General features: G+C 43.9%; 1 protein-coding gene and 1 pseudogene across 1 annotated transcript in view; both read right to left on the reverse strand.

Annotated features, from left to right (window-relative positions):
* Positions 1-314: 314 nt before the first annotated feature.
* The window catches only part of LOC126095995 (uncharacterized histidine-rich protein DDB_G0274557-like), a 58,807-nt gene continuing 44,908 nt past the window's right edge, over positions 315-14,213 (reverse strand). The window contains exons 2-3 of the mRNA XM_049910585.1: positions 2,943-3,105; positions 315-379 (exon numbers count right to left, since the gene is read on the reverse strand). Of these exons, the coding sequence (XP_049766542.1) occupies positions 315-379; positions 2,943-3,105 (228 nt within the window). The remainder of the gene's footprint in view (positions 380-2,942; positions 3,106-14,213) is intronic.
* LOC126102663 (5S ribosomal RNA) lies at positions 5,253-5,370 on the reverse strand (annotated as a pseudogene).

Raw genomic sequence — 14,213 nt, forward strand, 5'->3', positions numbered from 1 at the left:
ATGCCTGCGAGAGTGGAAGCTGTGATCAAGGCTAAGGGTGGGCCAACGCCATATCGAATACCAGCATTACCGATGGAGAGCGCCATGAACTTGTAAGTCATTTTCATCCAGGTGTCCGTATACTTTCTATCACATAGTGTATGCAGGACATATACTGAACCAATAAGATGACATGTATTCAATAATATGAAATTCTTAGTGAAAAAATTACACTTATCGGTTTTGGTTTTAGATTTCATGTACAATAGCAAAGACTCACTGGCTGACCACTGGATAACAATGGCACATTATGTATATGAAGAGGAATATATATATTACATACAGCGCTGTTGCTGCAACCTCTCCACCTCCAACTCATCCATAACTTTGGGGGAATATCCTGAAACAATAAGGCGAAATGTATTTAATATCGCTACTACTAAATTCTTAGTGGAAGAAAAAGTTACAGTTGCTGAATTGAGTATTAACTCACTAGGTAATTCTCACTGCCTTCGGCATTTGCCGCCATTGGAATTGCCGCTTCCTGATGTTGCTGCAAGATGTTTCATGTTGGTACAGAGAAGACGATAGCAAAGCCAACCGACTAGGAACGCACAAGAAGAGGGAATATAATAGAGCCGACCCAACCGCAAATGACAGCATGAGACCGAGGGCGGAGGGGGTAGGGTTTGTATACACTCAAGCTCTGGCCAGTAATTCGGTGGGAACCAATTAGATAGCAGTATTTGGGGATACCTTGGTCGAAAGGTTTAGACAGATTGGTTCACGCAACACAAACAGGAAGTAGCCACTTGAGAGAAAGTAGAAGTGGTTTCCCAGGTATCAGATATCAAAAGGAAACTGATTTCTCCTCTGGGATCTATGGACTGTCCAGGTGGTGATGCCCAAGGCGCTCCGTGGGTGGGCGAATACTGAACTATGAACAGTGAACTACTGCTCAGCCTGCGATTGGCTGCCTTTGTAATTGTGTAGGTTATGGGCCATGTGTGGAGGAGTGTGCTTGCGTTCTCAAACACCTCTGCATCCATTGACACATGAGATATGCCGAGTGTTCTTGAAATTTAATTACTTGATTTTCTTTCGTCTGTCTATACAAAAGGGGATGGACCACGTAGCTACACTCCTGGAAATTGAAATAAGAACACCGTGAATTCATTGTCCCAGGAAGGGGAAACTTTATTGACACATTCCTGGGGTCAGATACATCACATGATCACACTGACAGAACCACAGGCACATAGACACAGGCAACAGAGCATGCACAATGTCGGCACTAGTACAGTGTATATCCACCTTTCGCAGCAATGCAGGCTGCTATTCTCCCATGGAGACGATCGTAGAGATGCTGGATGTAGTCCTGTGGAACGGCTTGCCATGCCATTTCCACCTGGCGCCTCAGTTGGACCAGCGTTCGTGCTGGACGTGCAGACCGCGTGAGACGACGCTCCATCCAGTCCCAAACATGCTCAATGGGGGACAGATCAGGAGATCTTGCTGGCCAGGGTAGTTGACTTACACCTTCTAGAGCACGTTGGGTGGCACGGGATACATGCGGACGTGCATTGTCCTGTTGGAACAGCAAGTTCACTTGCCGGTCTAGGAATGGTAGAACGATGGGTTCGATGACGGTTTGGATGTACCGTGCACTATTCAGTGTCCCCTCGACGATCACCAGTGGTGTACGGCCAGTGTAGGAGATCGCTCCCCACACCATGATGCCGGGTGTTGGCCCTGTGTGCCTCGGTCGTATGCAGTCCTGATTGTGGCGCTCACCTGCACGGCGCCAAACACGCATACGACCATCATTGGCACCAAGGCAGAAGCGACTCTCATCGCTGAAGACGACACATCTCCATTCGTCCCTCCATTCACGCCTGTCGCGACACCACTGGAGGCGGGCTGCACGATGTTGGGGCGTGAGCGGAAGACGGCCTAACGGTGTGCGGGACCGTAGCCCAGCTTCATGGAGACGGTTGCGAATGGTCCTCGCCGATACCCCAGGAGCAACGGTGTCCCTAATTTGCTGGGAAGTGGCGGTGCGGTCCCCTACGGCACTGCGTAGGATCCTACGGTCTTGGCGTGCATCCGTGCGTCGCTGCGGTCCGGTCCCAGGTCGACGGGCACGTGCACCTTCCGCCGACCACTGGCGACAACATCGATGTACTGTGGAGACCTCACGCCCCACGTGTTGAGCAATTCGGCGGTACGTCCACCCGGCCTCCCGCATGCCCACTATACGCCCTCGCTCAAAGTCCGTCAACTGCACATACGGTTCACGTCCACGCTGTCGCGGCATGCTACCAGTGTTAAAGACTGCGATGGAGCTCCGTATGCCACGGCAAACTGGCTGACACTGACGGCGGCGGTGCACAAATGCTGCGCAGCTAGCGCCATTCGACGGCCAACACCGCGGTTCCTGGTGTGTCCGCTGTGCCGTGCGTGTGATCATTGCTTGTACAGCCCTCTCGCAGTGTCCGGAGCAAGTATGGTGGGTCTGACACACCGGTGTCAATGTGTTCTTTTTTCCATTTCCAGGAGTGTATTTGTGATGTGATCACCAGTCACTAGTTCACATCGATGTCACTTGGTGACACTGGGATCACTCGCTAGTTGTACGTGGGACTGGGCACAAGTCTTCCAGACACTACGGGAGCAGACATGTTGTCATGACCGTCCCAGAGAAGTGCCGTAATGGAGTTATTTTTCTAGCTTCATACATTTGCTCAGAGCTGTTTGCTGGTGTTTGTTTTATAGAGCCTGTCTGCAGAATACATGCTGGGTAGGGCTTTTTTGCGACCTTTGTAGAATGTTTAGGTCTTTATTAGCGACGTTTCTTTTGTGATATGTTATTCCCAACACCAATTTGTAGCACTGTAATCAGAGCAGGACATAACATGTGATGTTTGTGGCAGTGGGAGGCTAATGTTTCCACCTCTTCTTACCTGTCAGCACAGCTGTGCAAAGAGTTGCCGTCACCTGATGCTTTGTTCGGAGATTAGTGTGACTTCCAGTCTGAGAGGTGCAAGAGCCACCCCTGTGTGCGAGCCTCTCTAACGACGTGTGCGAGCAGGCATACACGAAGTGGCCAGAACGTCTGCCTGTGGTCTGTGTGAAGTTAAGGCATGGTCAGAAGATTTTTAACACAGTAATTACGTGTGATGAGTTATGTTGACGTCGATTGCATGACAGTATTCCTTGCATGACTGGAAAACAAGCAATCTATTTAATTACTTCTTTTAGATGTATCTTACAAGATCTTCATCTTCCATAATTTTTGCCACCAAATAAAAGAGAGATCTGTCCCCTGCAATTGAATTTTATAAATAAACAGTATATGCTTTGCTATGTTAACTGACATTTATTTGGATTTCCTGTCGTGAGATCCATCCTCTCCAGCACAGACCGATTCTTTTTCCCTCCAAGTTTTCAGATGGCGGAGAGGAGGGGGGCTATGGGATTTCCCAGAGGGGGGGGATAATTAATTTATCAATTTAATTAGTTAGTCAATTAATTTGATATCGGTCAGAGGGTTTCCCAAATGGGTGTAGGAGTTGGAGAGGGGGATGAGTTGGGAGCTTTCTCAGAAGGACAGATTATCCCTAGGGGGTCATAAATCAATTAACTGAACAATATGTTAAGGGGAGGGGAAGGAAGTTATAATTCAATCCAGTTTACTCCTGAATGTATGCAATCCACACTAAAAAAAAAAAAAAAAAAAAAAAAAAACGCCCCAGAAGCTGCTCTGCCCTATTACTTGCATGAGATTGATATCAACCCACTCTTTATCAATAACACTATCAATACTTCTTTTTTATGTGTTATTGTTTCCCAGTTTCAGTGGCTATTGGTACACGAGACTATTTTTATTTAAGTTTTCTATTGCAACAGAATAACATACTGAGGTCTCAATCTGATAGCAAAGCAAGCAAGTAAAACTTAGACAAGCCAATCAGGACAGACCGAGACCCATGTCGTGCTCCATCAATGGTGTCATTTGGATGAGATTTGGAGGGGCATAGGACCAGCACACTGCTCTCCCAGTCGTTGGCTTCTTTCTTGACTTTGGAGCTGCTACTTCTCAATCAAGTAGCCCCTTGGTTGGAATCATGAGGCTGAGTGCAGTCTGTTCCAGGTCACCTCCGCCCACCTCCCAAGGAAAAATTCCTGGCAGTACTGGGAATCGCTTCTGGGTCCTCACTATGTAATGGTAACCACTGAGCTACATAGGTGGGCCCAATCTGACAGCATGATGACTAGTTACTGAGAAATCCACAGGTTTGTTACTTGATTCAAAAAAATCATGTGAAGTTTCTGGGGGAAAAATGCTTGTACTTCTGGGGCGATAGATAATGTCATAAGGACTTACTGTCTCTCGCTTGACACAATTGAAGTCACAAATGGCGGTGGTTTGTGGTCAGTGGAATGCACGCTACAGGGCTCTAACTCGGAGATGTCCTTGAGGTAAACGATTTTCAACAGCACGCTGGTGCCAACTGCTGCTCAAATTGCTGCTGCACGTGCAGTACGATGTGCCAAGACTATACGCCGAACACTATGGTCTTCGGTCTCGGCAGTGCCAGGATTCCGATCAGAGCTAGGCCTTCTTGCGACGGTACATTCACGTCATCACAGCTACCAGTAATCACGAACAGAGGCTACATACTTGCCTACTCTCTCTGCGTTATAGCATAAGGAACATCGAGCTTCTTGTAGCCCTATTACGCGACCTCGTTCAAACTCAGTGAGGTGCTGATGATAGTATCTTTGTCGCCTTAAAGGCGTTCTTACCTAACATCAACTCACCACGTCCAGTCTCAAAGGTAACTAATACTCACGAACGTTACAGCGAATATTTATAGCAAACGTGATTTCCATCCTGTTAGTGGCGCTACTAGCGCACTCTTATGGGTCTGGAGGGAAATTTGAATAATGGTCTTTCATATGTAAAAGCACGCTTACCAGCTTTCCTTTACGCAGCAGATCTCCTTCTTGGTGTTGCGAATTTTTTCTGTTCGTGTAGTTAATACTTTCCATTAAACTATAACTCTTCTCGAATAGGCCATGAAGGCCCAACGGTACCGATCGGCCCAGTGTCATCCTCAGCCTATAGGCGTCACCGGATGCGGACACGGAGGGGCGTGTGGTCAGCACACCGCTCTCCCAGCCATATGTCAGTTTACGAGACCGGAGCCGCTACTTCTCAATCAAGAAGCTCCTCAGTTTTACCTCATAAGGGCTGGGTGCTCCCCGCTTGCCAACAGCGCTCGGCAGACCGGATGGTCACCCATCCAAGTGCTAGCCCAGCCCGACAGCGCTTAACTTCGGTGATCTGACGGGAACCGGTGTTACCACTGGGGCAAGGCCGTTAGCTTTCCATTAAAAACTTAAGATTAATACTCATATAAACTCGAATGTGCCAAGTATTTTAATGAAAAATCACAGATCCATGTTCCTGGATGTTACAGGGTGTTTCAAAAATGACCGGTATATTTGAAACGGCAATAAAAACTAAACGAGCAGCGATAGAAATACACCGTTTGTTGCAATATGCTTGGGACAACAGTACATTTTCAGGCGGACAAACTTTCGAAATTACAGTAGTTACAATTTTCAACAACAAATGGCGCTGCAAGTGATGTGAAAGATATGGAAGACAACGCAGTCTGTGGGTGCGCCATTCTGTACGTCGTCTTTATGCTGTAAGCGTGTGCTGTTCACAACGTGCAAGTGTGCTGTAGACAACATGGTTTATTCCTTAGAACAGATGATCTTTCTGGTGTTGGAATTCCACCGCCTAGAACACAGTGTTGTTGCAACAAGACGAAGTTTTCAACGGAGGTTTAATGTAACCAAAGGACCGAAAAGCGATACAATAAAGGATCTGTTTGAAAAATTTCAACGGACTGGGAACGTGACGGATGAACGTGCTGGAAAGGTAGGGCGACCGCGTACGGCAACCACAGAGGGCAACGCGCAGCTAGTGCAGCAGGTGATCCAACAGCGGCCTCGGGTTTCCGTTCGCCGTGTTGCAGCTGCGGTCCAAATGACGCCAACGTCCACGTATCGTCTCATGCGCCAGAGTTTACACCTCTATCCATACAAAATTCAAACGCGGCAACCCCTCAGCGCCGCTACCATTGCTGCACGAGAGACATTCGCTAACGATATAGTGCACAGGATTGATGACGGCGATATGCATGTGGGCAGCATTTGGTTTACTGATGAAGCTTATTTTTACCTGGACGGCTTCGTCAATAAACAGAACTGGCGCATATGGGGAACCGAAAAGCCCCATGTTGCAGTCCCATCGTCCCTGCATCCTCAAAAAGTACTGGTCTGGGCCGCCATTTCTTCCAAAGGAATCATTGGCCCATTTTTCAGATCCAAAATGATTACTGCATCACGCTATCTGGACATTCTTCGTGAATTTGTGGCGGTACAAACAGCCTTAGACGACACTGCGAACACCTCGTGGTTTATGCAAGATGGTGCCCGGCCACATCGCACGGCCGACGTCTTTAATTTCCTGAATGAATATTTCGATGATCGTGTGATTACTTTGGGCTATTCGAAACATACAGGAGGCGGCGTGGATTGGCCTCCCTATTCGCCAGACATGAACCCCTGTGACTTCTTTCTGTGGGAACACTTGAAAGACCAGGTGTACCGCCAGAATCCAGAAACAATTGAACAGCTGAAGCAGTACATCTAATCTGCATGTGAAGCCATTCCGCCAGACACGTTGTCATAGGTTTCGGGTAATTTCATTCAGAGACTACGCCATATTATTGCTACGCATGGTGGATATGTGGAAAATATCGTACTATAGAGTTTCCCAGACCGCAGCGCCATCTGTTGTTGAAAATTGTAACTACTGTAATTTCGAAAGTTTGTCTGCCTGAAAATGTACTGTTGTCCCAAGCATATTGCTACAAACGGTGTATTTCTATCGCTGCTCGTTTAGTTTTTATTGCCGTTTCAAATATACCGGTCATTTTTGAAACACCCTGTAGATACCACTTCGCAACAAACTCAACGTTTTCATGCTGCGTGTGATATTAAGTAGCTGTGCGCGTGTCAGTAGGTAGCAGCTGTTGCACTTCTCTGGCTCCAGCCCACGATGGACTGGACCTGAATAATCACTGTTCCGTATCGAATCGCAAACATTTTTCCATGAAGAGGAGGAGATTAGTGTTTACCGTCCCGTCGACAATGAATTCATTAGAGACGAAGCACAAGCTCGGATTAGGGAAGGATTTGGAAGGAAATCGGCCACGTCATTTCAAAGGAACCAACCCGGCGTTTGCCTGAAGCGACTTAGGGAAATCACAAAAACCCTGAATCAGGACAGCCGGACGCGGATTTGAACCGTCGTCCTCCCGAATGCGAGTCCAGTGTGGTGACCACTGCGTCACCTCGCTCGGTTTTTCCCATGCAGACGTTGACCGTCTTGTCTCACCGTGGGATAAATTTATTAACAGTTATGGCGAATACTTCAGAATAATAAAAGTTTCCTTAATTTTTTCATCTGCCTCATTTTCATTCGACTGCCCTTTTACTTATCAACACATTGCCCAATTGAAATATAATTTCAACTAAGGCGATTAATTGTAATAAACGAAACAATCTGTGTTACAACATTATTTTTGCACTAATTGAAACATTCCAAGCTCTTATGCTGTAGCCGAATGAATTGCTTGGAGATAACTTTTCGTTCCCGTCTGGGAGGACATCAAGTATGGTTTTAGCTTTTATGAAGACCCTATTCGTACCATGCCTGGCTACTCTTTGCAGAAAATTTTCGTTTTCGAGTGCTCACGGCCGCATGCGTGAAGAAACCTTGGGTATTTCTAGAAATGCCTTAGACCAAGACTTAACAGCCCTGAATATTTAAGAAAGTGTGACATTTCCGGCCATCAAGTTTCATATCTCAATTTGTTTTACATACTTCAGGTCTGTGTCGCGAAGGGTGGAGCGGCCTGTTCCAAATGGGATACATTTTAGAGCCCACAGGTTTTCAAATACGAGACAAGCTGACATAGTGCAAAGTGAACTCCAGCTGGAGCTTCGTTATTTACCGGCAACCAAGAGAAACTTCCTGAAATACTTGGTCTGAACCGAGGGTTGGAGCTGATACTAATTTATGTCTGCGACAACACGCTCCAGACAAAATTAAGGAGGCCGAATACGTGTGTGTGTAACTCTCCGCTTGTGTAATAAAGTAAAGGCGATAATAACACTGCAACTGCATTTACGTAGCTTGAGCAGTCAAATACCAAATTTCGTCTATTACATACTATGCCCCAACAGAACAAGTAGTCCTGTCACGGAAAAGCCACATATAACACTACTGTCCGCTACTACTACACTATAACCTCAAAGCTGGAGGCAGTTTCTACAGTGAAATTATTTTTATTCAAGCAGTTATGGTATAGAGCAAGCAGTTATGGTATAGAGCAACAGAGCAGTGTTACCCTCTGAGAGGAATTTCGTTATGTTGACCATGTTGTACCTAACGGAGGTGGCTTATCGGAAGTGAAAGTGAAAATTATGTAAATATTTAAACAGTAACAAACAATGTTTTACCTATTTACACTGTTCAAAGAATAAAGAAAACGGTCGCCAGCCTAATTAGGCAAGAGAATGAGTAACATTCTTATTCAAGAAACTGAAAATAAGTAACTTCTATGGGTAATCACAGCCTGTACTTCGTCACACGAGAGTGCAGTGAACTCTGGCACCTGCATATGTTCACGTTAAAGAAAGTGCTAATAGTTATAAGAGAACATGGCTATTTGCATAATGGTAACACAAAATGACATATACTTTTGCCTTCAAGGCTTGGTCAACTGAATGGTCTCAATAATATTACTACCAATATTCACTGTAGAATTATAAAATAGGCATAGGTTCAATATTACTTTTCAAACATTTTCCTATCTGACAAAAAATTGTAAATGTAGTTCACTGCGAAATTATAAACTGGTCATAGGTTAAGTCTCTCTCAGCTAAATACCTTTTTATTTACAATGAGAATTAAATGGAATTCACTAACAGATTACTTCTCACTGTCTTTTGAATAAAGAAGATACTGTTTTCATTGATAGTTGTCTTTCTATTAATCGTTATGTAGCATGAGCACAATAGACAAACTATGGATCCTGTTACAACATTAATATGCACTTTTAATACACAAGAGGAACCCAATATTGTACAGAATTTGACTTGAATAGCAAGAGTAATCGAAACTTTCTAAATTAAGTAAATTTGTGCATTTGAACTACTTTCAATGGAGGGAGGCCCTTAATACTGACCACGGTAGCAGAGCAAACTAAACACACTTTCATTACAGCAGTGAAACAAGCACTTAGCAAGCATCAACATATAACTCTCAACAGTTGCAGTTCTGAACGTTTACTGCATTGAAACACAAATTTGAGATATTTGTAAGATCCTTTCAACAAACAATATTAATTATAGCACACTCTATTGCCATATTAATTTTAATATGCCTTCAATAAAGGACACTCGGCAAACACTTTAGCGTGAAGTGGATATGTCACTAAGGATAAATCACGGTAGGTACAAGAGTTCAATCAAATTTTACCTTATATTTGGGTATACTATAACATCCTATGAGATGATTCTTCACTGTACATTACTATAGTGGTCCATTACAGTGATTGCGCAATGTGGTGGCGATTGCATTTTGGTAGGTGGATTTGCAGGTAGAATTGCTAGACTCTGTCATTTCTTGGTGGCGATGATAGATACCAATTCCAGAATAGTTCCAGCTCTTTATCCGTCCATCCAAGGCATTGGAAAGCGTCAGGAAAAGCCTCTCTCGGAACTAGCACAATACACAACTTTTACATGAGCAGTTGATAGTTTGGTAGTTCGTCCTCGACTGACTCTTGGTTCCACCTTTGTATCCACGCCAACCACATTTTGCGTGCACTACAAAGTTTCGTTCCCGAGGGGAACCACATTACCTTTTACAAACAAAATAACTAAGAACCCTAAGTGAAGGTCAGCAGTTAACATAAGAGCAAACAAACATTTTAAATAAAACAGAACATTTGCATATATTGACATTTCTACAAAAAATTTTAAACAAAATAACAATTATATACATTTTGTTCCCTCCAAATGCGGCAAAGAATTCAAATGATAGATACACTACATTGCATAGAACCAAACCATGACATCAAAGTTTTTTACACAGAAAAGAGTAACCACTCTCATGGTATCGATTCAATCCAACAAAATTTACAGAAACCCACCGATATAACACTAAACAAAACAAAAAGGCAAAATAAATGAGTACAGCATTAGAGCTATGGTGGTACACGATGACTTAACGATGTAGTGTACGTGCTTTCCTCAAAAGATCTTCATAGAATGTGAAGGCATAGTTGTAAGCGAAGCTTTTTTACACGTCTTTCATTTCCTATTTCTGAGAGTTGGGCAGGATATTGTAGAACAAACTTTGATATTTTAAGTAATTATCCCAGTAGTAGGCTAGGAGTTTAGCAGAGGGTCTCACCTTTGGGAATGATCGGGAGGCGATTCGCGTGAAGACCAACGAAAACCTCCCATAAATGTTGATCGAACAGGGCCTATTTTTGATTTATTTCTGGGACACAAAGAAACGTGTGTGTGTGTGTGTGTGTGTGTAGTATGGGCGTCACGTATACAGAGGTAAACTGCTCAATTTTTGAAAAGGTACATAAGTAATTCAGTTTAATCTACATTTCATTTTTTCATAGGTTATCATGTTTTACTTACACGCTATCTGTCCAGTACTATCCGGACACCCCCATGTAACGGTCTGGTGACCATTAAATGTCACGAATCAATATGCCCAGTATAAATGAAGGCAGGGAGTGTTGCGTTGTCAGTAGAGAAGCAGTAACAGCAGAACGGGTAGGTGAAGAGTGGACAGAGCTGAGCTAATTCGAACGTGGACTGCTCATTGGATGTCACCTGAGCAACAGTTCCGTCAGGGACATATCACCCCATCTAAAGCTGCCGATGTCGACTGTTGGTGGTGTCATTGTGAAGCGGATACGCGAAGGAAGAAGCACAGCTAAACTAAGACCAGGCAGAACTCACGTACTGACGGGTAGGGAAACCTTCGCGGACTACAGTGGGTGACGGTAAAAAATATCGTGCAGTCAGCGAATGGAATCACTCGTGAGTTACAGAGTGCGAACAGCGATCCAGCTAGCACAGTGACAGTGCGTACGGAGTTGGCAAGAAATAGGGAACAGTGGTCGAGCAGCTCCTGGTGAGCTACACATTACACATTTACGCAGTCAGTGCTAAGTGAAGCTTGAGGTGGTGCAAAGAGCGACGTCACTGGACACTGGATAACTGGACGAGTGATTCAGTTTGATGACTCACGCTACACCCTGCCGCAATCCGATGAAAGGGTTTGGTTTGGCAAAAGCCTAGAGAACGTTACTTATCATCAATTGTAGTGTCAACAGTGAAATGCGGAGAAGGTGGTGTTACGATAAGGGGTGTTCTTTGTGGTCAGGGTGTGTGGCGTAGCTCCTCTACATCGTCCCTGTTGAGATGAGAGATCTGTGAACAGGTGTGCAGACTGAGTCTCGAGTAAGACAGGTGGCGACAGGTGGCTCGAGTGTATGTAGCTTCTATACGATTTAATAAAGGTCACCAGCTGACGGACACGGTAGGAGATGCAGTCAAAATAAGACTTTTATCCATTACGGATGAGGATCATTGCGACTGTGATGAATAATGATTTCTTAAAATTACTGCAACCAGTCGCTTTTTTTTTATCCCATTACCGGTTTCGAACCGCCTAGCGATTCATCATCAGGTGGTACACATTTATTGATTGTCTGCAGCAGTGTGGGAGTCGTGTACCTGTGGCAAGATGTGTAAACGAAACTTGTAAGCACTGAGTGTGACGAGAATTATTCACATTATGAGATCGATTTTGCTGCCTTTCTTACAGTTATTAGTATCCGTTGGTTAGTTGTTGCTGCGCACAGTATTCTGGTAAATATAATGAACGCTTTTCAGTGACGCTAATTTTGCTGCACTTCACACAATCAGCCACCGGTAACACGCTCCACATGCTTTACAAAACGTGAATAAACCAAGGAGGATAACTAAAGTTACGTCAAACAGTTTGTGTTAGAGCAGAGAGTCTGTTCGATTTGCTCTTGTAATATACACTGGCGACAGCAAGTATGCATCCATTTCTCTATTGCAGAAATAACATGTAGTTATACGGCAAAGATGACATGTGCTATTTGTAAAAATCTATTAACAAAAAGTTTAACTGAAATAGAAAGCTTAGCCGAGAAACTTAATAATATACATCCCAAAAAACAATTTACAGTTGAACACCAAACACAACAAGGAATTAATTTTCTTGAGCTAAACATGACCTTTCATAACACCATACATAAATTGAAAATTTACAGAAGACCTACCACATAAGCTGTTATTGTAAAATACACTTCATGCCACCAAAATCGACACAAAATAGCATTCTGAATCTCATATAAAAATCAAAGAATTAAACATTTTAAAAACAATAGCCCACAACAATGCTTATGACCGATACATAGTTGACAAATTAGATGAAAACAAAAAAAAAAACAATCAAACAGCATCAACAACAAAGTCCTCAATAGCAGAGGAAACTAAATATATCTCCATGCCATTCCTTAGTAACATCTCATACCAACTTGTAAAACTGTTTAAACCACTCAGAGTCAAAATAAGTTACTACACAACCAAGAAAATACAAAACAAAATAGTTCATAACACTAAAGCAGCCAAGCAACTTTTTCAAAAATGTGGTATACATACATTAACCTGCGACAGCTGCTCCTGCTACTACATAGGGCGAACAGGACGAACCTTTGAAATTCCATACGAAGAACACACAGATGCATTACGTTTAAAATTTTTAAGTAAATCTAGTTTGGCAACCCACGTAGCACAAAACAGTCATTCAGTAACAAATATCAAAAACGAATCTACGTATCCAACACATTCCAGACAAAGGAATAAAAATGGAGCTCCTGGAACAATTAGAGATTTTCACCCATAACAATAAATCACCCCACACCATCTTAAATGAACAAACAGACTTTGCGAATAGCCCATTTTCCCAAAATTTAAAACAATAACTAAACTTGAAAAACTAAATAACTTTAAAAAGCCCTTCCCTCCCCCCCCCCCCCACCCTCTCTCTCTCTTTCTCTCTCTCACTCTCTCTTGTACATCCCGTAGAGGTCACCGATAAACGATTCCTGGATGGGAAGGCTTGTTGCTTTCCCCGCTGCTGCTCTTGAGGTAAAAGTCCTTGCCAAGTGCGTTAGCTTTGTCTTAGGGGAATGTGACAACACGAACGCGGCCTGCATTACTTGTGAAGTTTCTTTATTACTCAGGCACCTATCGATGCAGGAACCGTGGGCCTGCGAACTCGACCCTCCACTACAGAAAGAAATTACTCTCAATCATCAGGCCACGTACATCACTTATCTCTAGTTTTGTTACACTCCTTGATTTTAAAACCTTTATCCTTTCATGCGTTGTGTAATGCCGATTATCTTTGCCTGACGCAGGCCGCAAACGTAAACGTACCAGGAAATGAACTTCTTAGCATCACTTGTACACAAGAGATTAACCTGTCACTGTGCCTCAAGTTCTCATCATCCCGTATCATTACAAGATGGGTTTTACTAACTTTAATGTCTCGTCGCAGTGTCTTCTTGAATATATTGAATTGCACACTACTTTCCACAACGAGTGGCACGTGTAACTGTCACCTGAAGTAACTCTCACTCTCTCGAAAAATTAAGGTTTTGTTCCCGTTTGCAAACGTCTGAGCGACGACCAAGAGCGTACCCAGGATTGAAACTGAGAGAGGGGTCAGTTTCCCCCCCCCCCCTCAACTCCTCAGTGGGTAACGCGATTGGCCACACGACGACTGCCTCTTCTTGTTGGGAATAATTTCCTGAACTGGTTAATCACTGAGGTTATTGCGCAGGTTCAGCCTGCTGGAGTCTTTGTATTCATTTTTGTTTCTATGGGAAGGGGAAGGGGTTTGGGGGAGGGAGTGAAAGGACGAGGATTGCTTTCTTCTGGCGGCCCTGCTGCCCTGCTGTTTACTTTATTTACGAGGGTTGGAACTTTACTAGGGGCAACTATTTATCTACAGCTCG

This window comes from Schistocerca cancellata, chromosome 1, assembly GCF_023864275.1.
Source record: "Schistocerca cancellata isolate TAMUIC-IGC-003103 chromosome 1, iqSchCanc2.1, whole genome shotgun sequence".
In the NCBI taxonomy this organism is placed as follows: Eukaryota; Metazoa; Arthropoda; class Insecta; order Orthoptera; family Acrididae; genus Schistocerca; species Schistocerca cancellata.